Here is a 13,683-nt window from a genome sequence, read left to right on the forward strand (position 1 = left end):
TAAAACCCAATCTTCTGCCATTTGATCCATATCAACAGAGCTGTGTTAGTAGTTACAGATAGTTTAGCATGTGTAGATATTTTTAGAGGTCTACTTTAAAGCATTCCCGATAAGAAATACCTCTATGGATCCAGTGACATTCTGTTTACATGTGTTAAGCCTCAGCCAGGGACACACTCTGTGGCCCCCCCCTTTAAGTACCCTCCCTCAAAACACCAGACTGGTGATGGTCATAGTCATCCAAGGTCTGATCACAGGACTTCCAAAAGAATGAAAAATTAAATAAAAAATACCTTTGAAGTTTAGATTATTATCGTAATGGTTAGTATGAACCAAGGCCGTAATCATAATGTATATTGAGGGGGACACATCCCCCCCCAATATTCAAATCTGGTCAAAATGTCCCCCCCAATATATTGATATACAAATATAAATGTGCTATGCTACGACAGGCAACCACGCGCGCTGTCCCAAATGATCACAAAAAATTTAATTAGTCCCCCCCAATGTTGAATCCATGGCTACGGCCTTGGTATGAACACTTTTACTTTTTACATGGATCCAACATGATCTTGTGAGTCACAGGATGTAGTTCTGGCATATTTTCTTCAAGGAGAAAACATGTAACTTGACCATATGAATCAAATATGAGAGACATCCAAAAACCAATACCCCCCTCAGATCATTTTTTGTCCACTTCAAGTGCACCGGCTTGCCAGTCTTGGATTAGTGTAGATCCACATCAAGATAAAAATAGGAAAGTCTTAGCATATATTTATTATGATGATGTTTTGAGGGCGCACTAAGCACCATGACAAACATTTTGTGTATAAGTCTTTCAGGTCCAATGCTCATTGTCCATATAGGCCTTTTTCTTGGTCTGACAGTCTTGCATATCGAAGCCAGCTGATGGAGAAATAATGAAAAACACCTCCCATCTGAGGGGCAGATACATGGAGAGATGGACAGAAGGAGCACTTTGTGAACATCCCTCTTCTCCAGTTTCTCTCCTAAATGTCAAACTTGAAAATAGAAGATTTTCGGCCATCAGTCCTTTAGTTGGCTGACAAGACAGTTAGCTGTGGTACAGTCCAGCAAGGTTCCCACTGAATGACATGTCCATGACTGGATGTCTATGGAGGTATACACTTGATATATTACTTTACCTAGGTTTTTTAAGTGTACAATGTCACTGTGGGATCCTATAATAGATCTCTCAGTCAGGGCGAAAGGCTCTTTAAGGTGAACATGGCTGTGTCATGACCGGTAGAACTGATAATCACAGAACGGCTTAAGACAGTTGACTATGGTTTCCTTTCCCTGTAGAAAAGAAAGATACAGAAGTAAGTTGCTGTACAGATAAAGCATCTGCCAAGTGTAGACACTTAAGTTCATTTTGTTTCCTATGTCGTGTCTGAAGAGACAGTAATGGTAACCCCCTCTAGTAGTCACAAAATTGTAACACTATTGCTCCCTTAACAACTATGTACAGAACAAACATGTAGTTGCATGTCGTCACTTATTTGTGTGGTTGTTTTACCTGTCCTTGCAGAAGCTGCTGCATGCCGTGTCATTCTGCAGTGCACACGCACAGCGTCGGGACTCGGCCTGCTTCCCTCCACTCTCTGTCTGGGTGGAGCGACGCACACGCTCTGAGCCTCTGTAGTTGGACATCCCATAAGGAACAGTGTGCCTGCAAATATAAATGTTATTAAGAAATATATTTTGACCAGGCAGGTTAGTTAAAACCCATTCTTCATGGCATCAGCAAACAAACCGCAGGAAAACAGCAACCAACTGTGGAAACTAGCACACAAGAAACCCGACATAGACTTTGTAGAGGCTCTGGGAGAGACCCTGTGTCTGAGAGATCTTGTGTATGACAGAGAGCATATCAATGTAGCAACATAACATGGTATCAGGACAACATGGTAGCAACACGCAACACACGGTAGCAACAAAAACACATTACCAGCACAACAACATTAAACATACAGTACAATGTGTGAGTACAATTATAGAGACAAGAATGTTCTCTTGTGAAATGATATGTGTATGCAGGAGAGACTGATTGAATCCTGAATGAAGGGGTGGAACGAGGGATATGTGCTTTGGGAGCCCAAACAGAACATGCTTGGCAAAACAAGTTTGGGAAGTTCAAGGTGTGAATTATTACAGAAGTAATTAGTCTTAAATAGGGCACAGTGAAGAGAGCCTTGAGGTTCTACCTTGGTGACAAGCTGAGACATTCACAAACATGTTTACATTTGAAAAATACTCAAAGGGATACTGCTAAATGTATGCCTTTGTTTGACGTGAATTGTGATAAAAAGGGTTAAAATACAATACACAAAATTTATTTTTAAAGAACCGACGACTACCTCTTGGAATTGTAGAAGAAATCAGAGATTCATTATGTGCTTATGTTAATCACAATAGTGGATCATTGCTGGACTACTGTAACTCACTTTTCGCTGGTCTTCCCGAGAAAACTACTGAAAGACTACAGCTCATTCAAAACTCTGCAGCTAGATTTTTAACCAAAACTAAAAGGAGAGAACACATTAGTCCTGTCCTAGCTACTTCAGAATTGACTTTAAAGTCTGTCTCCTCACATACAAAGCTCTAAATGGACAAGAACCTAGCTACATTGCTAACTTTCTTACTAACTACACACCAGCTAGAACACTGCGATCATCAAATTCAGGCCTATTAAAGGGTCACCAGAGAAGCAGTCATAAGAAGATTGGTGATGCGGCCTTTGTCAACTACACCCTAAAACTATGGAACACATTACCCATAAATATTAGGGAAGCAAACAAGCTACACATTTTCAAAAGACAGATTAAAACCTAATCTTTTTACCAAAGCATTTTATTAATTTGATCTCAGAAGGGTTTTATTACTTTTATAATTTTTTCTATTGATTTTCATTCCCGCAAAGACTGCGGCTTGTGTTTTGTTGAGTTACATTTTATTTATATTGGGAAACCACAAAGACTGCGGCTCGAGATACCGCAAAGACTGTGTCCTGTGTCTTTTGGATTCCTGCAGACTGCGGCTTATGTTTTGTTGAGTTACATTTTATTTATATTGGGAAACCACAAAGACTATGGCTCGAGATACCGCAAAGACTGCGGCCTGTGTTCAGAAGGGTTTTATTACTTTTATAATGTATATTATAGTTTTTATTGATTTTATGTAAAGCACCTTGAGCTGCAATTCTTGTATGAAATGTGCTATATAAATAAAGTGTTATTATTATTATTGTTACTATTGCCTTATTATCTGATATTGTATTCTGTCTTTTTATTCATGAATATATTCCTACTGTAATCTACCATATATTCAGGGTCAGTTCTACACAGGAGCCTACAGAGGCCAGTGCCCCTGTAAAAATGTCCCTGAAATATAATTTGCTTCCGTTTTTTAATGTGCCCCTCTGATTAAACACTGGCCCCTCACTCCCCCCCCCCCCCCCCCCCCCCCAGTAAAATTTGTCTAGAACCGCCACTGCGTTTATTATGTTCTGATGATAGTCATGGGTCCATGATGTAGTGTCCACATGTTGGCTGTGTGTTGTCTTAGTTGTTCCCTTTCTACTATAAATTCTGTCCTCTGACCATCATGTCTCAGAAAGACTTTGTTAGCGACACTGTGTGTGTTAGATTTCAGATTCTCTATCCAAACTACAGATTTCTTAATACTCATAAACCCAGAACGGAAGTGAATAGTCACACCGTTCCTGAAAAGAAGGACAGAACTGATGAGGCTAATTAAAGTGTCCAGACCGCACATCTCCATGAGCTTCAGAGCACAGTACTGCTGAGATCAAATCAAGACATTGAGCTGCACTATTGCCATTTCACAATGTCAAGAATTATACATCAGTCTCTAATGTTGAAGCAAGAGCCTGCTGGTTAGTTTGATTCAAGAGGGGAATGAAAGCTCTCTAGTCGTGCATGTCTTCAGCAGATGCTGTGCAGGGTTAGTCCATTATTCACAATAATTGCATTTAAACTGTGCATGTAAATAGAGGATGGTCTCTGAGGATCTCTTTGGATGTTCTGCTCTAGTGGCTGGCACAGTTGTTTACAAAACACAGGAGGAACCACATGGAGGAACTCCCTCTCAAAGTCACCAGGGCGGTGGAAAACCCAATATATCCCCCCTTCATTCCTTAACGCTGTGCTTGACTCCTGTTGAGCAGCATGTCTCCTGTGGCACTCCCCGTCCACCTGGTTTCTTAGAAAACCGGACAGCTACATAAAGTGCATAGGATGCCTTCATAAATCAAAGTGAGGATAGAAGGCTTGTCTAATGTCTGTACAGACAGGGTGGGAGACCTGGCTCCACTGTGTGACAGAGGCTCCTGCTGTGTATTTATGGTCTTCTCATGAACCATCTGGCATCTGAGCTACAATACATCCTCAATCCCAGGGACTTGCTTCTCAAAGAGTAAAAATAAATATCATCACCCTTGTCATTTCTATCAGAACTTAGACTCAAATCCACCCCAGAATCCCGCCAGCTAGACTCAGACGCCAGTCAGAAACTATAGTGACCCTTTGAGTTTAAGCGGTGCCTTTGGCCTTGACATACAGGTTATATACACTCACACCCCAGGAGCCTGTAACATGAGTTCAGGCAATATTCAATGAATGGGGTGCTAAAAACATAAATCACTGAACAGCTAGCAACACGGCTTGTGTTGAAAACCTTTTTTCAACATAAAATTTTCTTAGTTTGATAGCAATTTTACAATCAATTATCACAGGAATGTTAATGCTTTAAGTTGCTCTTTGAAGTGGGGAATTTCATGAGCTATTAGTTTCACAAATTTAGTCCATTTCAGAATTATCATGGTATTTTGTTCATGTCAGGGTATCTGCAGGGCTTTGCTGGCTTGACTAATAACAAGTACTGTATTTGAAAAGTAATGTTAGGCAAGGTTGGAGGGTCATGTAATGGTTAGAAAAATATGAATCTGGATAGAGAAAGAAAGAGAGGGATAATTACATTTATTGTAACGGACAGGTGTATAAAGGAAGGTAATATTTGATTACTTGTGAAAGATGTTAATTTCTCTTTAAAGGTATTACTGCTTAGGAGATGAAGCCAGTGACTTACTGGATATCTGCCACATGCTGCATACTGAATTTATTGTGTAGTAAATACCATACATGTGTTTGTCAGCACTAATAACATTGTCATTACATTTTCAGTATTCTGGTGCAGAACATTAGTGTAGTAGCAGTTTGGTAGCTACATTACACAAATCTACATATTGGCAGAAAAGAGTTCAAATTAGATTATCATAAATACATAAATCATGGGAAAGTTAACATGAAGAACTTTCATTTAAGAGCTGTTTGGCTTCAGAACATACTAGTAATCTATGCATAGGCGAGTTAAGGTTGTTCTGGTGGAGAGCTTGGGAACTATTACACTATGACATGACTCATTAATCTTATATTACTACTAGTACTACTCCCAAGTTTATAATGCCTTCAAAACTTAAATTCAAAAATAATTCCTGACAAACACCTTACATTAAGATAACATAAACTATCATGTCACTACATAGCAATACCGTTAGTAACAACATTGTAGTTACTGCCATGTAGTTACACATCCTAATGGTTTAGTGGTACAAGTTATTGCACATGTGAAACTTGGTATGGGGGAGGTTAGGCTTTCCAAGGGTGAGTGAAGATTAACATCGATCTTGGTTCGGTGACACAACCTTCACTTGCCCCTTTACAAGATCCACTCTCTCCTAGTCCTAACACCCCTCCCCCATGCTGTGCCTTCTTACACTTTTGTTATAACCTATCCTACTAACACTTAATAATTTAATGAAGTTTGTTTTACTATGGTTATTGACGTAGGGTCTAAACTAATAGCTCAGTATCTTTTTAGTAGTTAACGTGTAGCTTATGTCTTAATGTGGAAGGAATATTACCAGGACAACTGGCCCAATGTCACAGTAATATTTCATATGAATAGGGTTAAGATCATGTTATTGCAAAAAAATAAAATGAATTAGTGAGAAATGTTCATCACACTTACTCTGGTGTGTTGATCCAGATAATATCCAAGTGACAATAGTAGACACATTCCTTGTCTTTGTAAGTGTAACATGTGCATCTCTTGGCACGTCTTCGCGGCTGTGACAGCTGACACTGGGGACACTGTGAGCCATCACTGTTGGAGGCAACCCTGCCTAGCTGCTCTGGTGAGGTCCCAAGGAGTTCACTCATTTTAGCAAACACCAGCTCTCTTCTTTGACTCACATCCTTGCGTGTTGGAGAACCTAAAAAAGATTTGGAAAAAGATGTGTTAAATGCTAAATATGACATTAATAATGTACTTATATAAAACCTAATATTTAAGATTAATGCATATGATTTAATTTGTATTTAATATGTCAAGAAAAAAAGGGCAATCATTCAATGAACTAGAACAGCTATGGAAAAAAAAAAAAAAAACAGCAAGTGGCAAACAAGTGATGATGGGTTGAGGGAAAAAACAAAACTGGTGCCACATTCACAAATAAAAAGTGATACGTTTCTTAACACAACAACGTTTAGTGAATTTCAATATTAATTTCAGAAATGTAGTGAACATGTATGTTCGATACATCTACATGGTTTCCTCTATTTCTTACCGTGCAATCACTTTTTACCATATTATTGTGAATAACAATTACACTTAGCCTACCATTTGCCAAAACAGCTGTTAGCCCGATAAAAAGCAAAACTTTCAGATCCATCTGTGGCGCACTAGCCATGCGTGAAAAATTTCAATATAACAGATATAAACAAGTGACAGTAAATTTGCCGTATCCGAACGTAAACCAGCTGATAATTCTCGAGTCTTGAAAGTAAAATCAGGAGATATCCGGGTTGTTTCTCAGAACAAGCATTTTACGTTTCTTTGAAAGACTTGTTGAGTGAAAGACAGCTCAATAGTTCACGTGAGGTACAGAACAGTGCAAGACAGGCTGTTGTACTTCAGGCGCACATTGAAGTAAGCCTTTATAGCCTGTGCGGTGAAAGCAAAAACAAGACAACCACATACCGCTAGGGGCTGTGGTACGACATCAATCGCGCGCGCACACTAGAAGATGGTTCAAACTGACCTATGAGTCGGAGTGACCCTAAGTAAATAGTTAATGACCCCACTTAAAGTGGCTTTGCCAATTTTAGTTCGAAATGAGTTAATTGCAATTACATTGTTGTCAATATGTGTGTGTGCCTGCGCGTATGCGTATTTTATCAAAAGAAAATGAGACAAAACTAGAAGAGTACTGTAGGCCTAAAACTCAAATGTCAATGTTTATCAGTGAACTGCATCTTTTCTTGTCTTGTGTTGTGAAGTAAGTAAAATAATTGGCTCCTAAATTTCAGTCTTACTGAAGCCAGACAATTTGTAACCCACCCAGGGCACAGTAATCTGAACTATTGAGGCAGAGATGGGTGAAACTATGCCATAAAAGTTGTCTTATGCACCAAATAATCTTTTCAAGAACTCCACACAGTTACACAGTCACATGTTCACTAAGTCCAACAGTGTTTGGACAGTGATTTAACATGCATTGACGTTTCCAACGGACTTTTCAGAAATATTCATTACATAATTGCAGACGCATTGTACAATCAGAGCAGACAATAGCAATATATGTTTTTTAGCATTTTAGTACATTCAGGATACCTAAATTACATATAAAGAAAAAAACATTCTTAGGACATTTAGGACAAACCTCAAGCATCATGTGTTCATAAAGTATGTCAAGAGGATTTTAACTTGATACAGTACTCAACCAGTCAGTTTGATATTAAAACCCATTTAATCATTGTAAATCCAAGATCTCACGATACTTTGTTTGGAAATGTATATAATTTCTCTCTCCATAAGTGCCTTTCTGTGGAACTCGATTGTGTTTGAACAGGAAACACATTGGGAAAATAAAGTCTGAATCAAGGCAATGGTTTGGTGGTTGAGGGAGGACCTGCTGAAGTTACCTTGTATGTCATGGGAATGTAAGGCACATGGATTAGAATCCTCATTCCACATTGATCCCGTTGGGAAATTAATCTTAACTAAACAGCTACTATGGGGCCCCTTAGCAGCATCAAACCCCCTCATATTTCTCCCTGAATTCAAAATGTTGCTTTGGTTGTATTGTTGAAAACTGAATAGATCTGGACCCGCTCGCTTGCTAAATGTATGAGGGTGTGCAAGGATTTACTGCTTGGTAAAGTACTTTGTAAATGTATATGCATCGATTGGTAAAGGTTTATATTTAATGTAATATTTGAAGAGAAATCATCAATCATTCGGTTTATCCACGTTACATGATTTGGGAGACTTGGAGTGCATCAGAAATGTCCAATAACTAGCCTTCAGATTTTTTTAATAAAGGGTGGACTCTGGGGGGACTGGGTTAAATTAAGAATGATCCAGAAATGTGTTATTGTCTGCTTTGGGATAAACATCTGAGGCTGTCATTAACAAGTGTTTGTAAAAGATCAGCACAAAGCACCACAATTGAATAATTTCAGCAGGATTTTCAGAGGGCGCTATTGCTGGCAACCCAATATTGTGAACATTTCTGTGGAAAAGCAGTTTTCATTTCTCTCCATTCAATTTCCGGAGTTGGAGAGTTGGGGGCTATGCTGATAGTATGAGCTTTATTCAAGCTATTTTATGCAGTCCAGTTCTGTCAGCTCTTGAGTTCAAAGAAGAGATCGCCAGAATGAGATGCAGCTTGGAAGCACAGAGAAGACATTAGTGCATGGACCATAGTCTTTGTTGTTTAGTCTCAGCTGCATTGACAATGAAAAATATATCACAAACATGAACTCACTATTAAAATCATGCAACAAAAATAACACAATTTGGGATTTATAAACAGTTTTTCCCTTTCCACATGTTAAATGTTCTTATACAAAGCCCCAGAGCTAGACATGGGTTGAAATTGATGATCCAGCTTTATTGACCCTGGATTAAATCCTGTGTCTGTGGACTCTCAAAATCCCAATATTAGAGAGTATATTGAGGGACATTTATAGCAGGGACATTTTAACTGAAGCAAAAACCATTTAAACAATACTGGACCCCAGAATAAGTGTTTGCAGAATGTATGCTCAACCAGGTTCTCTGGTTACTGGCCCTTTCTTGATGATGAGTCATGGAAGTGAGTTCCTCCATGCAGTGATTTGTGGTTTGCAGACATAATGGGGGGGGTGGGGGGGGGGGGGGTGGGGGGGGGTCTGTTCATTAGTATAGCCACCTTGGTTGTGGGACAGCTTGGGTGCCTCCCAGGCACACAGGTGTGGGAGCAGGGGCGTCGTTAGACACATTTTACTGGGGCACGTGCCCCAAGTTTGAGTTTTAACAATTTACTTTATATTTGTCAGTGCATTAGTTTACATTGATAAAATAAACGAAGTATCCCAATCAACGCTTGTAAAATCAAAGCAGTTTAACCGAAAACACAAACTGATGCGCGCAGAATTCCATGTCAGCGCGCTCTTCTGAGCTTGCCAAATAACCACTGCAGCACGCACACAGAAGTCCAGGTGTTGGACTCGGCACACAAGTCAGAATTTAGGTAGGCTAAGAAAACATAAACAAACTAAATAAAGTTTCTAAATGATAGGCCTACCAATCATCTTATTTTGGCTACAAAACTATATTACATGAAGCTCAAAAAAACAGTATTTGCCCTCAAATGAATGCGACCCTGAACTGTTGTATAGTGGGTTAAGCAACGGGAGTTTATATTGCTGAGTAGTGCATTGTGCGCAGCACGCTTGGAAGAAAAAAAAGGGATATGAATAGGGGCCTGTGTCCAAGTAGAGTTTTATGTCTAACAACGCCCCTGTGTGGGAGTCACAGTTTAGATGGACAGGCCAAATGGAACAGACTTCAGTCAACATATTTTATTCCAACTACCATCATATACATATACATAAAATAATATACAAAATAAAGGTATGGCTTCACCAACAGTGAGCTGTGGAAAAGCTAAACACAAACTCCCTTTATGGAATGTAAACAAAAACAAAATCAATGGAAATCAATGAAGAGCTTATTAGTTATCAGTTGATGGCTGCTGTCTAGTCTTATCCACCTCCTTCCCAAAGGCTGTCACAGAGATTATAGTGCAGTCTGATGCCAGGAAGATGAATGCATGTGCAGGAGCCCAGTCTCTCTGTCTAACTGACAGACTTGCTGCAGGAATGTGGCTTCTGGCTGATCTACTCTCAGACTCCAATAGACCCTCCACGAATCAGCCGAGACAAATTCCCCTCTGGCCTGTGCTCGTCTCCACCAACTCATTGTCTCAGCTTGTCTGCTTGGTCTCTCAAGGTCCTATTATACATTGTTCCTTTGGGATGAAGCCAAGCGCAACCAGCAAATCTATTACTTTTTAAATCACTGAACAGATCATATAACACATGTCAGACCAAAAATAACACTAGATAAAAGCATTGAAGCTACATACAGTACAACACAATGTCCACCTGGAGTTACAGTACATCATCTACATGTTAGGATGTAAAGAACAGACATGATACAATGATGAACTCTTTGACACAACATGGACATGCTTACAACCATTCCCTGCATATCATTCTAAAGCTCCTGGTTTGGATGTTCTACTGCTGACAAGATAAATGTGGATCGGAATCATAGCTGCTTCTAATTGGTCCCTGGAGGTCTGTCTATGTGGTGTAATAGGCGGCATGAAAGAAACGTTTGGCAGTTTTGTGGAACCCATGACACTTCAGTTTTCATATAACAAATACTATGATAATTCACTCTCTCTGTTTCTACTACGACTAGGGAATAAACAAAAAACACAAGACTGTCACACAAGTCACAGGCAGCAACATGTCTGTTTTGCACTGCATGGTTGTGATGTTTAAGCCAGAGATTGGCTTGGAGATTGGCAATTTCATGTCCTTGGAGATTTGTTTCCTTTGTGAGTTCTCATAAGGATATGTCAACTCTCCTCCTCATTCCCTACATACCAGACAGACGACAGACATTTCCTCTACATTAAGACATTAAGCCTTTAATAGGAACTGATTATATATGATTGTGGGATTCATAATTTACAATCCTTGGAAGATAGCTTTATCATTGTAACCACAATGTATTTCGAAAGAAAATGTTTTCCGAGTTAGTGTACATTTCAGATTTTTTATAATGTACTATTATTTGATTATCTGTTTTAAGACACATTGCACTTGATACAATTTCCAAGTAACTATTAGGACTTGTAATGTGGAAACTAAACAGCAAGGGTGAATGCAAATGAAGAGTTCAGGATGCTTACCTTTATCCATAGATTTTTTGGACAGTTTAAGACCTATGGTAATAACCATTTGAACAACCCAAGGTTTGCCCAAAGTGAAGATAGACTGGTTTAGCCATTAGGAACTCATTACAGGAATAACATGTTCCCACAGTGAGTCAGTGAGCCAACTAGTAGCTCCACAGACATGTTGACAGTAATTCTTCTCTGTTACACACTTTAGACCAACATCTGTTTGTCTGGGTTGTGATATCTTATCAGAAAATGAAGAAGTACTGCATATAGAATGTAATAAAATAATGCTAACTGTATATCACACTGAAAAAACACAGTAACAGTCTGTAAAGATAACATTAAATAAACATAGTTATTTTAATTAAACCTATTAGGGGGAATACTAATAACTTATGGAGGAAATTATTGACATTAGCAAACAAACTATGCAGCGCCTCAGGAGTATGTCAGAATCTTGACAGCCTAATGCTTCTTGTCAAACATGATTCTTTTATAACTCAAAACAAGCTCAGTTTCTCTATTATTCAGTAACATTCATTTACCTTATCAAGTTAACAAGTGCAATTTGGCAATATAGAGCTCTGTTAGAGAGCTTTTTCGTATGGCTGTAATAATATCGTTTCACAGTAATAATAACCAGAATGTGTTCAACAGCATTAGCGGGAGAACAGACACACATAACTGTTTTCACTCCTGAATGTGAGCAAGCTCTCCTGTTTCTAATCATTTTTGAATATTAAGAAAACATGAAGAATGTGTTTGTGGTGATAAATTTTGTTTGGCAACCATGTATAAGAACTGTGGTGTAGCTGAGCAAAGATGATGACTCCTTTTGGTAGATTTGAACTTGAATGCAGTCATATGTACTGCAGATGGTCTGGCATGGGAACAAAACAAGGAGAGAAGTACAGCGCACTTAAAGGATAACATTTACTAGGTTAAAGATACTTCATTCCATGAGTAAGTCATGGTTTTCAAGCACTCTGGCAGTCCCTTGCTGCACAGCTGTCATTCTGAGAATCCTTTTGAAATTCTCAGTGTTATCTAGGTGACTTAAATTACCTGCCTGTTTTGCTGCAATAAACAAAATGTTCCTACTCAAATCAAGAACTCACAAATGTATTATATGTCTAAATAGCTTTGATCTTGGACACAAAGAAAGAATAGTGTGAATTGGATGACTGGCTGACACAATTGATTATCCAGTTCTCCTATCTATGACCTATGGTTTAAGTCTGGCTGTCCCTGCCTAGGGTACTTAACTGTTAAAACATGTTCAGCCAGGCCCTGAGAGGACCACCCTTTTTCTGACCCCTGACTATGCATTGTCTTCCAAAATACTTTCTAAAGCTGTATTTCCTTTCCATTGACACCAGTGCAGTAGTCATTTCCCACCTGTGCTGAGTTGGAGTTAGCTCAAACTCTAAGCCATCCCATTAGGGACTAGTGATAGTCATCACAGTCATCACTTTCAAGCCTCAATATACAGTGTTGCTATGTCTTGGGTCTCTTTGTTGTGGTTTCTAGCTTCAATTCATCAGAACAGCACTACCCATACACACCTATTCACATTCACATAGTTCATCACTTTAGCACAAAGAAATCTGGTATCAAAGTTTAAACTCACAACAGAAGCGGATTAGTTAAGTCGATCTGAAAACCGAATTTAAGATTCTTTGTCACTTTATCATTAATATAACCCTGATCAGTCAAACACACTCATTTCTTCTCAATGACCATCAAACTACCTACCAACCCCCCAGAAATCCCACTCTCCGCTAATCTTTGCAACAATCTTTTGCAATTGTTGCAACAGACTTTCAGCAAAGACAGCATGAAAGTAGTGCTAGACTGCTCTTAGTTGACCCTCCCACCCTCTGTACAGATCTCCTCTGAAACAGATGACGTATGGCAGATGGTCCAGAGTAGAGGCCTCTGCAGACACACTAGGAGAGACAGACTCTCAACCCTCCCTTATCCAACCTTTCTCTGTTCCCCATGACTGCATGCTTAATATAGAAGTGAAAGAAGTTGAGTAATTGTAAATATATATTGTGCTGCACGTGGAAGTCCCTCCAAATGTTGCTGAAATATGAGGAGTGATAAGTCATATGTGGCACTCAGGGAAGACCATCAAGCACAGATGGAACACAATATGTTATTTTTCTGGATAAGGTTTTGCATTTAAAGTAAACATTGTTCTCTTGCTAACTCACAAATGTTTTCTGCCATCTGCAACTGATTGTTATAGAATTATTTAAAAAAAGTATGCTGAGTGATTGAGGTGATGAAAAAAGAATGTGTCACGTTCTTTGCCTTTTGTTGTCTCGTAGGTG

General features: G+C 39.0%; 1 protein-coding gene across 1 annotated transcript; it reads right to left on the bottom strand.

Annotated features, from left to right (window-relative positions):
• Positions 1–838: 838 nt before the first annotated feature.
• LOC136953665 (endothelin-1) lies at positions 839–6,793 on the bottom strand. Its single transcript, XM_067247441.1, has 4 exons — positions 6,724–6,793; positions 6,073–6,316; positions 1,541–1,693; positions 839–938 (listed from the first exon to the last, which is right to left on the bottom strand). Exons 1-4 carry the CDS (start codon positions 6,791–6,793, stop codon positions 839–841), a joined length of 567 nt encoding a protein of 188 aa, XP_067103542.1.
• Between the last annotated feature and the right edge of the window lie 6,890 nt (positions 6,794–13,683).

The sequence above is a fragment of the Osmerus mordax genome, chromosome 1 (assembly GCF_038355195.1).
Source record: "Osmerus mordax isolate fOsmMor3 chromosome 1, fOsmMor3.pri, whole genome shotgun sequence".
Classification (NCBI taxonomy): domain Eukaryota; kingdom Metazoa; phylum Chordata; class Actinopteri; order Osmeriformes; family Osmeridae; genus Osmerus; species Osmerus mordax.

Coding starts and splice junctions, on each gene's coding strand:
- LOC136953665 (XM_067247441.1), bottom strand. CDS start 6,793: ATGGCTAGTGCGCCACAGATGGATCTGAAAGTTTTGCTTTTTATCGGG. Junction 6,317..6,723: donor AACAGCTGTTTTGGCAAATG/GTAGGCTAAGTG, acceptor AATCTTTTTTAG/GTTCTCCAACACGCAAGGAT. Junction 939..1,540: donor AGCAGCTTCTGCAAGGACAG/GTAAAACAACCA, acceptor TCTGCCCCTCAG/ATGGGAGGTGTTTTTCATTA.